The sequence below is a fragment of the Oreochromis niloticus genome, linkage group LG18 (assembly GCF_001858045.2).
Source record: "Oreochromis niloticus isolate F11D_XX linkage group LG18, O_niloticus_UMD_NMBU, whole genome shotgun sequence".
NCBI classification, from domain to species: Eukaryota; Metazoa; Chordata; class Actinopteri; order Cichliformes; family Cichlidae; genus Oreochromis; species Oreochromis niloticus.
In genome coordinates this window covers 16,095,736-16,111,859 of record NC_031982.2, presented here as the reverse complement: position 1 = coordinate 16,111,859, position 16,124 = coordinate 16,095,736, and the positions used below count along the sequence as shown (strand labels likewise).

Genomic DNA, 16,124 nt, shown 5'->3' with positions numbered 1-16,124 from the left:
GAGCATTAAAATGTCTTTATTTGAGAAAAGTCAGGCATGTGTTAACAAAACATAGTTGATCTAGTGACAAATGCAGTGTAACATGCTGTTTCAGCAGCATAAAAATTGCTACAGGTGGAGATGATCGGTTTGCGTATTGTTGATTTGCAGGACTGATGATATTTAGTGTCAGTTGTGATCCTAACAACAAGTAGTAAGATCAGAAGAGGAGAAACATTATGTTTGGGTAAGGGCAGGAAGTAAGTGGGTAAGATGGCTGAATCACTGTGTTGTACATCTCCATTAGCCTTGCTGGCAGGTATGGAAAGCACAAGACTTTTCCAGATCTGTTGGGAAGAGAGGCAAACAAAAACGATTTGAGAATGCAGCGCATGAACGTTATTTTATCTGGTACAAGATAATACAAGAGTAACATTTAAATGCTAATTAATTTCTGCAATAGTACAAACCTGAAGCAGTTTCGCTGCAGATTCTAAGTGCCTTCATGGCGTCCATGTAAGCTTCTCCCAAAAACTGCTCATAGGTACTTCCCTCTGCTACCTCCTGGAGACACTTAGTGGAGTCCTTGAAGAGGAGGTTCTTTCCGTTCTCTGACTGGAACATTCTGAATGAAGGATCGGTCCCAGTGTTTCCAAATCTGGCCTAAGAACAAAATTTAGGTTTGAAGCAGTTATTTATTTTTTAGACTTCTATTACAGTGTTATACATCCTGACAGAGGCTAAAATAAACACTGGTTACTTTACTCATTAAAAATGGCAGAATGGCCAAATGTGGAAAAACCAAAGTTTGGTAACTAGTGGTAACTAGTAACTAGTGAGTTTGGTAACTAGTGGTTTATGAAATGTCAAGGTCCTCCCACTTGTGATCAAGTGGGGATGTACAGTCATGTCAGGTTTTCACAGGACTCTATGCAGTTGTGACAAACTAAGTACACTTCATGATTCAGTAGCAAGTAGAATCCACTTTAGGAGCAGTAACTTGAAGTGTTTGTTTGTCTGACAGCAAGCTGCCCAGGCCCCAGGGCTGTTAAAGAAGCCCAAATCATCACCCCTCCACCACCAGTTGCTATGAGGTATTTGTGCCAATATGCTATGTTTGGTGGTGCTGTTCATTAGGGCTAGATGTTTCCACTTTGGTCTCATCTGTCCAGAGAACATTGTTCCAGAAGTCTCTTGGTTTGTTCAGATGCAACTCTGCAAACATAAGCTGTGTTGCCATGTTCTCTGTAGAGAGAAGAGGGTTTATCTTTCCAAACAAGCCACATTTGTTCAGTCTTTTTCTAATTCTGCTGTCATGAATTTTAACATTTAACATGTTAACTCAGAGTCTTAGATGTAGCCCCTACAAAGCGACAATGATAAAGTTGTCAGAGTTAATTGGCAACTATTTGGGAGTCAGTTAATAATTCATTGTTGTGCTCAAAACAGAATCCCAAACAAACTGTATGCAGCTTGTGTAATGACAGGACTTGATGCTTCTCTCCATCACACTCAGCAGCTGTGTCGGCTAGAGAAGTTGAAGATGAACCGCAATGTCAGATTTTTGCACTAGGAATTCAGTGCTTTGAAACAGCAAGAATTTTATTTTAACCTCTTATTTCATTTCAAGTGGCTATCTTAAACTTCATCACTAACCTGCTGCTCCTGAAGGATGCGGACCACCTTTCTGTGGTTGTCTGGGCGAGTCACCACAGCGTGTGCAGGCACAACAGCCAAGTGACAAGTGGCATAATCACTGATCTCCACTGGTCCCTTCCCAGGGCAGATGAGCTGGTAATCAGAAGATCTCAGATTACGAGCCCAGTCTGGACCGTTACCTTCGGTAAAGAGAGGTGGAATAAACTTTAGAAGTTGTTGTAATGTCATCGGAGCAGGTAGTGCAGATCAGTGCAGTCCTCTTACCATCGCTGTTTTCTGTCACAATTGTGTGTTTAACGAAGGCAACATCACCACCACCCTCAACCAGACATCTGTAATGATATGCCATACATCATGACTTTGGAGACAAAGAGTGAAGTTGGGGGTAAATGGCTAACCAATTAAAAATTAAACCTCATCATTGCTAAAGTTCACAGAAATTTAAAAAAAGATTAAAAAGTCCTGGTTTTAGGAGGAAAACATGCTTCAGCTCTTGACACATTCTTGGCTGTTTACAAAAGAAATATATAAGAAAAAAAACATAACAGTAGCTGCCAAGATTGAGAAGAGCTGGTTCTGTTGTTTTCCAGTGCTTCCTGTCTCTTTGCTAACTTTCTCCTTATACACAAACTTGTATGCGATGCCATTCTGTGTCTTGCTGTACCTAAAGGCTCCAGCATAACCGTAGTACTTCTCATCAGCGCTGGCTTTGCATTTGGCCTCGTCTCCCACAGCTTTACCGCTGCCGACACACAGAGAACAGAACGGAGAGGTGGGCTCTGCTCCGGGGGCACAGCCGCTACTGAAGAACTTAGCTGAGGAGAGGAAGAGATGCAGAAAGAGCTCAACAATCAGCAAACCTCTCTTTTGTCAAGGTTAATGGAAGATTGTGGCTTTTGTTTAAATATAGATTAATCACGTGAGTCATCTAAACAAACTTTTTTTTTAGAAAAAGGGGAGTTGTATGATTTCTGTGGGTGGCTTTAAATTTCTTTCTGTTGGTAAAAGAAGGAAGAAGCTCGCAGTCACTCACTGAAGTCACAGTCATGTTCTCTGTTGTAGATTAGACCCATGGGGATGTTCCAGCCAGCAGTTCTGCCGATGCCTGTGTGGCAAGACTTCTTGCCCTTCAGATTCTCCCAGGTCACCCCTGAACCCTTCTTTACCACAGCAACAGCATAGTATGAGGAGGCTGGGGCTAAGAGTGGATACGGGAAGTAGACATTTCAGATGATTCAACTGGAGAGAGACGTTCATATAAATCTACTCTGTTTACGGCTGCTTAAAATTAATCCACTTTTTAAAGGTCATCTTTCATTATAATGGTGGATACTTACAAAACCGGAGCCACTAAAAATTTAGACAATGTACAAGCAATGCCTATGAGCTAAATGCTAGGTCTCCAGATTTATGTAAATGATCAATTTGGAATTTTTTTGTAGTTTTTAAAAATCTTGGTTGTTTGTAAAGCCATAAAGAGACTATATCCTTAATATATAATGAAGACAAGCTCCATCCACCTGTTGTTCAAAGCTTCCGCAGAGGTTTGTTTCAGAGGATGAACTAAGGGGTCACTAATGAATAAATAAGGATTCCTTGAACTGGTTGTTCATATAAATTATAGTTGTAGTTGTAGTAGTAGAGTGGTAGAGTCCAAGGATACAAATATAAAATACAAATCTTGTCATCAGCACAACAGGTCATCGAAGCTGTGTTACAATTAAAATGATGCACTTCAAAAGGCTTTTTAAAAAATTTGTCCAGATCATAAAAAGAGGAGGAAACAGATGAAAGTTTACTACCATTAGAGTTGCCGCACATCTCTGCGAGAGAAGACAAAATGAACAAATATTACTCATATAGAAAAGGTGAAATACGACACAGGATTGTGTGTGTGTTATTTCTTCTTCTTGTTATCTACCTTGGTCATACTGCTCCACCATGACAGGAACCAGGCCACACTTTCCAGCCGTAAACACCTGACCTCCATCCACGGCGACTGCGTCAGCCTCTTTACGCTGCGGGGCGATTCAAAGCAGAGATGAACGTCACAGAGTGGAGTCAAAAAATAATAAAGTAACAGATTTCGATATTTCCTACTGAGTTTACCATAATCTTCTTCAGGCAATCTTCAACTGTAGGGGCGCTCTGGCATTCAATGGAGGCGGTGTCATCAGACACACTGTTGATGCTCCACGTGTCACACTTAGCAGTCTCAGCATGGCCCACAGCACACCACCTAATGGCAGGGGATGCAACGTCTGATGCCTGCTCTAGAGACGGGAAAAAGACTTAGACATAAGCCAGACCGACACCTGACTAACAATTGTTTCTGTCTGTCTTGCTTGTGTTCTTTACCTTTTTTAAGGGAATGGACGATGCTCATGTAGTTAGCACCCAGATACAGGAAGGAGTCTGTGTTTGGGGGCACCCTCACGAGCTTCACTGTTGAATCTTTGAACATCAGGTTCTTGGTGGGCGCGTAGGCTTCAGATGAGAAGAGGTTAAAGCTCTGAAAAGGCAGCAAGTGAGATGATTCATTAGGAAAGCAATGAGGCTGCTGAAACACAAGGAATCAGAATACGTTGAAATGAGATGTTATTCAGTGGACTTCCTACGTGGTCAGTCTGAACTCGGTCAAGGCTCTGCCAGATCAAGTCGGCCAGCTGTGGATCCTTGCGAGTAACAACAGCGTGAGCTGGCACTCTGGCCAGGGAGCAGGCTTTATAGTTGTCAATAGGTGCTCTGGTGTTGTCCTTGCACAGCAGCTCGTACATTGGCTTGTCCGATTCTGGAAGTGTGACATGACACAGGTTTTACATCAGTGTTTTTCACAGTTATCCTTTCCCATATTTTGTAGATGTTTCAGGGTGTTTAAGACCATTTTAATTGATTGAGAAAATGACACTCTTGGTCAATGTGATTGCTCTGAAATTTGCTTTGAAATTCTGCTTGACTTGTCCTTGACTTGTGCAGTGTGCAACAGTTGTATTTGTATGTCATGCATGTTCATCAGGTCCCCTCTTGTCCCTGTCGCTTTTCAAAATGAAATTTTTAATCTCGGTGAGGCTCGTTTTTGATGAATAAAACCTGACAATGCTATGATGCAGTGCTTCTTTACATGTTCGAATGGATAAAGGTTGTTGTGATACTGACCTGGCACAGTGAGATGCTTCACAAAAGCCACATCTCCAGCTCCCTCGACCAAACACCTGTTACAAAAGTCATATTATTACAGATAAAAGGTTCGGCTAAATGTGTAGAAGTTTATGTTCACTAATGAGAAGCATTAAAAAGTGGACACTGACTGAAAGGCTCCATTGTAGTCATAGTAAGGCTCCCTCTGGGACCTGGAGCAGTCTCCCTTGCACAGTTCACACAGCTTGCTGCCCCTTGTTGCCCCAGGGGCACAGCTGGCATGGAAGAAGGTGCTCACCGCTGCATAACAAAAAACAAGGCCACAGTCATAATTTAGAGAAAAACAAATATACAAATATTAAAGTTCTGATATGCATTTTAATCATTTTGAAGTTTCATATTATACTGTGTGTGCAGAGTTTGTATCCCCTTGCATGGGATGGGTTCTCTCTGGATACACCAGTTTCTTCCCACAGTCCAAAACCATGTTAGGTTAAGTGACAATTCTTAACAGACCATATGTATGAATGTGAGTGTGAGTGGTTTTCCTGTCTTGGCCCTGTAACAGACTGGCAACCTTTCCCGCCTCTCACCCAGGCTCCAGCCCCTGTGACCCGGAAATCGGTTAAGAAGAAGATGGATGGATATTGATTTGTTCAACTGTCTAACATAAAGCCCTAACTAGTCTAAACAGCCTAGTTTTTGAACTTTAGTTAATTATATTTAACAAATTGAAGTGTTATAAGTGATACATTAGAAGTGCTGACAGGCAGATTTTATCATCCCTGGGCAGAAGCTAGGTAGCCCCTTCCCTGTCTGTTTCTACTTTTCCTGTATACAGGAAAAACTCCAGTGTTAAATTAACACTACAGAGTGTTTATATATGTCCACACTGTTGAGTGTTAAATGAACACTTTTGACAGTGTTGTATTTGTAAAAGTAACCTAGTCAGTTTTCAAGATTTACAATGAATAAAACTGAGCAGTGCTGATTTTCTGAACACTGGAAAATAACTCAAAATGTTAGAAATATTCCAGTGTTAGAAAATCAGCACTGCTCAGTTTTATTCATTGTAAATCTTGAAAACTGACTAGGTTACTTTTACAAATACAACACTGTCAAAAGTGTTCATTTAACACTCAACAGTGTGGACATATATAAACACTCTGTAGTGTTAATTTAACACTGGAGTTTTTGCTATCCCATCAATAAATTCTTGTCTGTCAGTAAAGCAAATAAGTGTGTTTAATTGTTTCTCAGGTGTCCAGTTTCTCATTAAAAGGTCTGATCTTATTGTCCTTTGACCATACATGCACTAAAACTGTCAAATGTTCTTAGCTAACCAGAAAAAAAAGTCCCTCACCTTCCTCCAAAGGTTTGTCTTCAATGCCACCCCACTCAATAACATCCATGGACACCAGAGATCCTATGGGAATGTTCCAGCCTGCAGATTTCCCCAAACCAGTGTGGCATGATTTCTTCCCCCTGAGATCTCTGAAGCCAAATCCAGTATTCTTCTTTGCCACAACAACAGCGTAGTAGCAGGTGTCCGTACCTGAATGAATGAAAAAAAAGGATACAATATTATTGAAACAGCTAAATCACATTCACATAAAACGGTAAACATGTTCTTGCTTGAGCTTATTTCATTAGGCTACTAATGACAGCTGATGACTGGACATACCGGTGCCGTAGTCCTCAGCAATGATGGGATGGAGGTCGTAGTTGTTCAAGCCAGCAGTGTAAATGTCCCCACCGTCCACAGTAATGGCATCTGCTTCACCAGCCTGCCCGAGAGTATTTGTTGTATGACTGAGGTCAAGTCATTTTTACAGAGAATTTCACTGGATAAATTCAAGGCATTGGTAGTTTTTTCCCCACATTAAATACTTAAAAGGGTTTAAAAAAATTATTCATCCTCAACAAACATGATGTAATCATTCTGAGTAAAGTGAGTAAAGCTGAAATATATAAAATCAAATGTTTCTTTAATGAGCTAAATAATAATCAAGGAAAATGTGCTTGGTATAAACTGAATCCATGCCAATCAAATACATTTTATTTGACAAGCTTCCATTAAATGTAACATTTAAATTGTATTTATGTAACCAAATTAAATTGAATATTTAGATGCAATTGAAATAGTTAAAAAAGCATTTGGTTCTGATTTAATTTTTTAATTTTTTTAACTCTACTCCATTTTTCTAGGACACTCCACAGCAAATACAGTTAGTTTATCTTTACTTTAGATATGTTTTAGTAGTAGTTCGAGTATGAACCTACTCGAAGAAAGTGAAGAAAAAAACAATAAAATGAAGTAATTACATTCACTTATTTTTACTTAAGTAACATTTCAGAATAAGCCGAGCACTGTGGAACACTTCAGTTACATTTATACGTTTATTTTAATTGTTACGTTTATAACAATTGCCAGGTCAAAGTCTGTTATTGAGCATTTTTGGTTAATTTGGTGCTCTGGACGTAAAAAGCGCTCACCTTAATGGCAACAATGCACTCGAGGGTGTTTTCTTTTTTCACACAGGAGAACGCAGGAGCCGCAGCGGCGAGATCTGAACATTTACGCAATTCTTGGTCCGACTTGACGCACCATTTCACCTTCTGAGAGCCGGGTGCAGCGAACGCGCTGGCTGTTAAAACACATGGATGTCAGTTTGGATTGAAAATGTGATGTCATGTATGTGATTAAATATAGTAGTGCTGGGCTGAAAAGCTTGTACCGAGCAGTCCGAGCAGCGTCACTAGGAGGAGAGGCTTCATGTTGGGCGGTGGGGTCTCCGGATCAGCAGAGCAGAGAGACTGGGAGGCTGCTCGGGCTTTTATAGCAAACCTGAGTGGACCGGGACAAAAGATAAAAACGCCACAGTTTGCTCAGGTTTCCTAATGTGTGCGCGTGTGGGGCCGCGCGTGTGGGGGCGCACGTGTGTACTTTAGTGTGCAAAAGACAGAGATTAGGTTTCATGGACAATCTGAAATTGCCACATAATACGAAATCACATTTAGTCATCTGTAACAGTTTGTTTGCACAATTTGAAATCAGAAATATTTAGAGATGAGCATATTTAGGATACACGTGCAGGACCAAAAATCTTTGTTTTCAGGTGGAGAAATAAAAGCAGCTGATCGGTTGATTTGGTTTGGTCAGAGGACAAAACATTCTGCAGCACAGAGTTTAAACTACATTTAAGATTAAACAACAACAACAACAACAAACCCTGGAGTTTTTACTGCAGTAAACCCCAGCATTCTGGTCTCAGGACTAACCAGCCACGTGAAAAGGATTTTGGTGTCTGAATACAAGTATATATGGCACAGTGTAAAAATACTCCACTACATGTAAAAAGCCTTGATATATCATCACAGTCATGCTGATGTTAACTTAAAAAAGAAAGAAAGAAAAAAAATCTAAATATTGGTTCAGAATGTAACTCTGGACTGCTTAAAAAAGAGAATTTAATATTACTGATGTGATGTTTTGCAGGAAAGAATGGATTTCCTAAAATATTTGTTGTAGAAACATCTGTAAAATATTTTAATTTTTTAGTAAATACGTGGAATAGAAGCATAAATGCACCGGACTTTATATAGCACACAAAATATTGTATTTCTTGAGAAAATGTCTTTATTTTGCATTTTGTTTTTTAATTTAATATAATTGTCTTTATTCTGTATCCAGAAGTGGCATAAAAGTTTCATTCAATATTTATAATTATTCAGCCTCTAAAATCAGAACCTGCAAACTTTTCTTTTCTTTTTTTTTACTTGGAAAAGTTGCAGTTTGTGTGACCCACTTGGGAGCCGTGTTTACAGAGTCAATATTACCTAATGCAAGCACTAAGGTTCATGCTGATTTGCAAATTTGACCAATAAGACCGCTTCCTTCATTCTCAGCCATCAAATATAGAGATATCACTTAATACCTCTCATAATACATTTCATGTTTAATGACGCATGTTCGGTGGCGTAACTTTGGAAGATCCCAAACGTGATTTTGGATGGATTTAATACTTAATGTAGCAACAGTACTGTATTTGTTGTATCTAGAAATTACTTAGTATTTCTGGAATTAGGAGACATAATATTAATTTACCACTCACAATGAAGTAATCATAACAAAATATTATTTATTATTGTTAACTAATTAATCTCATTTTTACAGCTCTGCAGAGGATTGCACACCATCCTGCATCCACAGCCAAAGCCGGTGTAAGTGAAAACTAATCTATTTTTTATTTTGCATCATCTGCTTTTCTTTTTTGCTTGTGCATTGTTTTATTATCCAAATTCATTTTTATTCATGCAGTTTTTGTTCTGTGCTGCTGTGTCTGTGTGCAACTTTAAATGTCTTACCTGGCTGAATCACGTAAAACTTAAAGGAACAATAGGAAACCTAAAATATTGATTTTTAATAACAGAATAAGGTCCAGTGAAGATGATGAGTAGCAGCAGTAGCTTCATTATCACTTATATCAATTTTAGCCATTAATAAAATTGATCATTTGAACAAAAAGCACAGCTCTTCCATGCATAGATTTTCCTTTTTTTAAAAAGCAAAATAGGAGGGAAAGAAATATTTATGCAGATTTTGCTCCCAGCTCTAGATATAATAACACATCATTTTGGAATAGGTGATTGCAAGTATTAATATTGCTATGGTTAAATTTACTTTACATTATGAAGAATTAGTTCAGCCATCTTATCAGGGTCTCTGATACTGTATTATTCACCATCAGCTGGGAAATCAATATGATAACCCTGAGTATTGAGAAATATTTACATCTAAAATAAACCCATTCCACAAAGAGGACAGTTCTGAGTAGGGAAAGTTTGAGTGCACATTTTGAAGGTGTTATGTTGACCTTAGAGTGGTCTTGCAGGAAGTACGGCTAAATAATACAAGCAGGGAAAGTACAGCTTGCAAAATGTGTTTTTTCAGGTAATCAGCACAAATGTGTGACTTGGAAGATAAACTAGCAAAACTGAAATGTGTACAAAGGTGAGTCTGCAGATTACACAAGTCTTTATTTTGAGAGATTAAAGTCCTCAAAATCAAGATAAGCTTACTTTATAGACTTATCTATGAAGTAGAAACTGATCTCCTGCCAAATAAATTTGCACCTTATCAAATAGTTGTAATACGCTGATAAAAACCATATTTCTGTGCTTTAGACTATCAGTTACATTTATCATTATTATAATTTTGTATTTAACTTTATTTTAATAAATCATGACTACTTCCCATTCTAATCAGCAGGACGAAACAGTATGATGATGTGGGTCATGATGCTCAGAGCGCACTTCACTGGACATCTGTGGGAGATGCTGGGCAGGAACTTGGCATGGGTTGACTGTCTTTCTTCGGCTGTGTTTGTGCATGCATGGTAAGCATTTGTGAGGTTTTGTAGTTCTTTTTCTCTCCAGATCTTCAGTTCCTTCACTTCCTGCCCACAGTACGTATATGAATTTGTGAGTGATGAGTTTTTATGTTTTATGCAAACTTGGCATCATGATTGCCCCATAGCTGAGCCATCATACTCCAGCTTTGTGACACAGCAAAAACAGGGTCAGGACACAGCCGGGGGAAGGGGGCTGTAGTGTTTGACTGGTGGAGGAGGAGGTGGTGTTGTGAATGACGGCCTCCTTGTAAGAAAATCCATCAGTCAGTGATACAGAGAGGGTCGGAGTCCAAGTAGCGCCAGGCTGCCATTCACTTTTTGTGGAATGATTGTATTAATTGTAGGACTAAATCCCACGAGGAGACACAGGAGTCCAGGTTAATCATTCCTGTGTATAAGCATCTCTTTCTATTGCTGGAGTGTGCAGTGTGTTTCTATCAGGTATACACTGGACAAATATTGCTCATTCAGCTGATCTGATGCGGTATTTGCTGCAAAGGTTGTTTATTTTCTTGCCCTGTTTTGTGTCATGAACCTAAAGAACTCAGATGAACCAGAAGAAATACAAATGAGTGTTGTGGGCGTCTGAGGTCTGTAGTCTGGAATTGATCTTGAATTATTTTAGCCCTCATTATCTGTCTTGTAGTCTGCAGTTGAATCTGAATGCTGTGCTTTTGTTAATCTTTGCTGACACTTCACTCAGAACTAATTGGGTCATGACTTGTCTTTCATTTGTGTCAATGGAAAATTGTACTTAGTAGTCAGTATAATCTTTTAATGGTATAAGTTTCCATATATGCTTAGAGGTGTATAATCGATTGTGTAGTGATAGGATGTGTGATCTTTAGTAGGCTTTGTGTGATTCCAGAGTGTTCTGGTTTTCACACCCACACTCTGGGAGCATGGGAGAGGTCATACCTTGTCTTATTGTTTTATGGTAGGATAAACGTATCCATGCCTGTTTTAGGCTAAGTGCATTTTGTTTAGATGAACTGCTGGACTTCCAGGCCAGCAGGTTTAGGGAAGTCATATATGGGGTCATGCCTTGACCGCACACACACACATACACACACCTAAACATCCACATTCCAATGTAAGGAACAAACACCCACTGATGTATAAATAAAGGCCAGGGCAGTTTCAGAGCGCGTGTCACAGAGCCCTGCTCTGTGCTGCCCTTGTATACAAGTAAAACTGTGTTTCTCCTCTCTGATTCTCAACTGAAGAAGTGTTTTAGAATAATTCTCCTGACAATTTGATTCCACAAAACTTTATTAATCCTAACAGAAATTAATTCATCATGGTGCTTAACTCCTGCCACACACACTAGAATTAAACATTTACTCTATAAAAAAATCAAAGAAGTTTATTGCTGTCAGTCCCATCTTTAAAGGACTTTGAGGTGCTTGATAACACACCTGGCAAGCCCGTAACATACCTGTCCAGCTTTTGCAGGCAGGACCGTTTCTCGTTATAAGATCAGAAAACAGAACCAAATAAAATCGTCACACAGTTCTATATTTTTATATGTGGCTGTGAACATGAATTTGAACACCATTATTTGTCTTTGTAGCTTTGTGATTTAACTTTCTGAAGTGTAGGATTATTGCGAAGGACTGCGTGTCAGAGATTATTGTTCGCTAAGTCATTCTGACTGTGCTGAGTCAGAGGAGATAAGCTTATCATCCATGGCTGTTCTCCTAGAGTACACAGAGCTGGGGAATGACAAAGTACTGTAGTCTGCATAAATGGGTGAGCTTCAAGAGCAGATGCTGTGTTTTTTTATGGTCATCTTTGTTTTTATGGTTTTGTTCCACTGCGCATGCAATAACCCCTTCAGGTGCAGGTGAAATGCTGTGTGCTACTGTAAGATGTGAAGGCGATTTCAAGGCAGGCGTTTGAGTGAGAGGCAACACTGGAGTTAACTGTGACACATGAGCCAGGAGTGATTCATCTCGATGCCCACACATGAGTACACTTTCAGAAAGTGTCAGTTTGCAGAAAAACATCCATCTCCTCCATCAGGAATCAGAGACACCGGGCTCCTCAGTTATTCATACTGTTATTACGTCACTGATAGAAATGGTGACTTTGCACCTTCAGTAGAGATTGACATTAAAGTGGAAGGAGACATATTCAGAGCTGCTTCTCTGAGACCCGAACAGCCGTCATTCTGAATTATTCCTGTTATACAGTCAACTCCAGGAGGTTTTGGGCAATGTCACCACACTGGAGTTTAAATAAACAATGAAGATGTTATTAGATTGAAGTGAAGACCTTCTGCTTTAGTTCAAGACATTGAATAAAATTATTGTGTTAACTGTTTAGGAATTTCAGCGATTTTTATAAACAGATCCCCATTTTCAGAGGCTCATAAGTGGTTTTAAGACTCACAGGTACTTTCAAGGCAAGTTGAGGCCTGTTCCCTCATCATTTCATGATATACTTGGCAAAAGATCTGGATTTCACTCAAGTCTGAGTGCAGATGATGTCATGGTTAACCTGTAGGGAAATGATAGGAAGACTGGAGGATCTTCCTGAAGTGAGTTACTCAGGTGTGTTTTGGGAAACTGGCAGCCAGTTATTGAAAGATATATGGTGGTACCCCGCTTCCTTTTGCTCCTGGGCATTTTCAGATATTCGTATACTTTCCCCAGGATCTGTTTTTACACAATCTATTGCAGGTCTACAGAAAAGCCACTGAACCTCCATCCTAGGTTTTCGTTCTGGCATACACAATTACATGCAAGGATCTTATATGAGCTAATTTGCATCTCTTCCTGTTATGAGCAGTACTCAATGGATTTCAGTAAAGTTGTAGTAACTTGTTGTAACTTTTTGTTGATTGAGTTAAATCCATTTCATTAAGAGTATAAAAGACAATGTGGAAAACCTGTAAGAGTCTAAAAACTCTCCAAATATGCATAAATATAAGTGGGTACTCCATGGAGGTCATAAAATTGGGACTCCTAAGGAACAAATCAAAGGTCAACACATCAACAGCATCTTCACTGGAGCTCCTATAAAGTTTTCAAACTCTGAAAAAGCTCCCCAGGAGACACAGAAGACTAAAATCCCAGTCTGAGTACTGGTTCATGTGATGTCCAAACTGAACTTTATGTCTAAACTCAACCCAAAGCTGGCTCACTGTTTATTAACTGTTATTGATTCGTTCTGAGAATGAGCTAAGAGGTAATCAGACAACTGGGGTCACCAGCCTTTTATGCAACAGACAAACCCTTTGAACAAACAAGGCCTGAGGGCTGCTGTCCTGCTGCGTCATTAAAATTTCAGCACCGATTAATCAACTCGGCTTCAGTGTGAAATTAATTTAGGTCATTGCTACTGGATGTGGGGTTTTAAACTGTTGCTCTTTCTGTATTTGGAGGTACCAGAAAATCAGCAGGGGAACAACATAATTTCTGTGACTGACAAAGTGAAAAAGAAAATCCATCAGTTTTAAAGAGTTTCCTGCTCTGATGATGTGGTTTTGGAACGCACAGTAATCTCAGACTTGCGAAACTCCTGATGGGCTTAACGATTTTTCGTGGGGGGAAAATGGGTTTAGCCATTCTGTTTTAGTCAGCGAAAAAGTTTCCCTTCACCCTCCTGTGTTTATTCACCCTTGTCCTTTACTCAAAAAGCAGGAGGTGAACGAATGATTGTCTCATACTGTATTATCCACACAGCGAGGAGAGTGAAACAGACTCAAGAGTCCTCATCTGTTTGCACAGCTGCACATTGTACTCTTTCGCTTCTGACCATTTCCTCCCACAGCTGGCACTGTTAATAACAATTCTAAGGTGTTGTCCAGGGATTTTTCTTTTGGAAAGATCTAATTCTGATCTATGAGTCACAGCAGTGGTCACGTATTAGTTTAAAAAGACCAGACAACTGTTTCTAGGTGGGTGTGACAAACAATATGTCAACCCATCAAACTGGAAATAATTCCTGTCACACAAAGAGTTGATGCCAGTAATGCAAGAGCATCAAGTCTTGTATTAACTGTGAGATTTCTTATTTGTCAAGAAAGATGTTTTGATTCAGGGACAAAATTTGAAGCAAACATTCAATTTGCAGCACATACAGCCCATTTTTTATCTTAGGTGGGCCGGACCAGTGAAACTCCCCTTTCGGTTAGTAAAAACAAGTTTTACTTGGCTGTGATGTCTTAATAAAAGCAGCCATGTAATTTCAACAGTATATCTTAGTTTTTCTATATGTTAAAGAAATGCTGTTTGGGCTTAAACTGCAAGAAATAAATACATAAAATTACACAACAACGTCTGGTAGCTCAGACTGTGCTCTAATTACAAAACATGAAGTTTCTGTTAATTCACAGAAAATATTTTTTTTGTTTTTTTATTGTGAACCCACTTTAAAAAAAAACTTTTTTAATAGCTAATGGAACTTTTCTGTCATTTAATTGTTTATCTGTCACTTAATTACTTTGGCGTTGTATGAATGGCCATGGAGGAGACTTTATCAGCAAGAAAAATGAATTAAATCTAAATCTAATCTCCCAGGACTGGACGCCTGAGTGAAAAACCTAAACACTGAAAAATCTCTGGGAAGGGAACAGCTCATACTCCACCACAGAAACCCCTGCACCAGTTAACACGTGCATGACTCCAAGTGACGAAACGTTTCTCCCACTGAAAACGCTACGTCCAGATGAACAGAATCAACTTTTGGAGATTTACTTACCTTGATGATTGAGAATGCATTAAGATACTTCCTAAAACTTTTTTTTTTTTTTTTTTTAAATAAATCTGAACACAGTTAAAACTTAAAACGCTGCTTATAAAATATTGGTGTCAGTGTCTTTTTGGTCTTAGTGGTCTTTTTCACCTGCTTTCGGGGACTTGTTGGTATTTAAGGTACGTTATCACCACCATCTGTCCATATTAAGAAACACAAACCTGCTCAGTCTGAACAGACACGCAGAAAAGTCTTTAACAGCCTAACAACACAAAAAGAATCAAAATACACCCCTCCAAAAAAATAAAATAAAATAAAAAAAATTACAGGAACACTTAAATCACACATTGGGTCTTGATGACAAAATATTCAGGCTGAAAGTCTTTACTGATACACACTGTGTAATTTGCTGAGAACAAAATGATGTAACAAAAGCCAGTGGAAACCAAAATCATCAAAACCATAAATGCTGGATTCAAAATCACACCAAAAAGTTCTAAATTTAATTCAGAGTCATCAGACTAATCTGGCTCAGTAATGTTTACAACCTCAATGTGCCTCCATGCACTTCAGACATCTGGGTATGCTCCTGGTCAGACAGTGGATGATGCCCTGGAACATCTTCTCCCAGATCCTGGATCAGAGCATAAGTGAGGTACTGGATAATCTGTGGGACTCATAAATATTGTTCTCGGGCCATGAGACCTATGGATTTACCACCCTGGCTACACACTGCCCACACGAGGTAAGGCATCACTCTGCACCAGCAAAAGGTGTAAAAGTGAATCTGAGGATTTCATATCTATACCCAACAGCTGTTGGCTAACACATGGAGGTCTCTATGCAAAGAAATCCCACTTGAGTCCACCACTGCCCAACCTGTCATACTAGATAATGTTGCAGAAAACATTCACCACAACGTCTTCAGACTCTTTCATGTTGTTTAAAGGTTCTCTGCTCTCATCTGTGGAGAGAACAGGGCACCAGTGGCTAACCTGCAAGCTCTGGTGTTGTCAGGCCATCACCAGTTGAGCTGCTCAGTGCTGTACTGTTAGCACACGTCCTACTAAAAACTGCTGGGTATTCATGCCACCCTCAGGTAGTGTTTCTGAAGTGTTTCTATCAGAAACATGCTCAAGTATCCCAGTGGAAGTCATTTTGTAGGGCTTTGAGAATGCTCCTCCAGTTCCTTCTTGCATCAAGAACCAGATACCAGTCCTGCTGCTGAGCTGA

At 39.4% G+C, this 16,124-nt stretch overlaps 1 protein-coding gene and 1 long non-coding RNA gene across 3 annotated transcripts; one reads left to right on the top strand and one right to left on the bottom strand.

The window, feature by feature from the left end:
* LOC100691316 (serotransferrin-like) lies at positions 1 to 7,675 on the bottom strand. 2 transcript variants are annotated; one of them, NM_001311321.1, is given in 17 exon segments: positions 283 to 326; positions 450 to 642; positions 1,636 to 1,817; positions 1,903 to 1,970; positions 2,303 to 2,453; positions 2,672 to 2,836; positions 3,441 to 3,461; positions 3,560 to 3,656; positions 3,748 to 3,911; positions 3,997 to 4,150; positions 4,257 to 4,429; positions 4,795 to 4,850; positions 4,947 to 5,076; positions 6,140 to 6,331; positions 6,461 to 6,563; positions 7,273 to 7,424; positions 7,515 to 7,554. In NM_001311321.1, coding segments are annotated over 17 exon segments (2,085 nt in total).
* A 977-nt stretch (positions 7,676 to 8,652) lies between these two features.
* LOC102083146 (uncharacterized) lies at positions 8,653 to 14,869 on the top strand. Its single transcript, XR_003215051.1, has 4 exons — positions 8,653 to 8,807; positions 8,954 to 9,000; positions 10,049 to 10,175; positions 14,717 to 14,869. It is a non-coding gene; the product is annotated as an uncharacterized LOC102083146 (long non-coding RNA).
* The last annotated feature ends 1,255 nt before the right edge of the window (positions 14,870 to 16,124 follow it).

Excerpts from the sequence above, each read along its gene's own strand:
- LOC100691316 (XM_025899949.1), bottom strand. The coding sequence starts at position 7,554 with ATGAAGCCTCTCCTCCTAGTGACGCTGCTCGGACTGCTCG. Across the intron at positions 2,837-3,559 it reads GGTGGAGCAGTATGACCAAG|CCCCAGCCTCCTCATACTAT; the intron begins GTAGATAACAAG and ends ATCCACTCTTAG. Across the intron at positions 643-1,635 it reads GCATCCTTCAGGAGCAGCAG|GCCAGATTTGGAAACACTGG; the intron begins GTTAGTGATGAA and ends TTTTGTTCTTAG.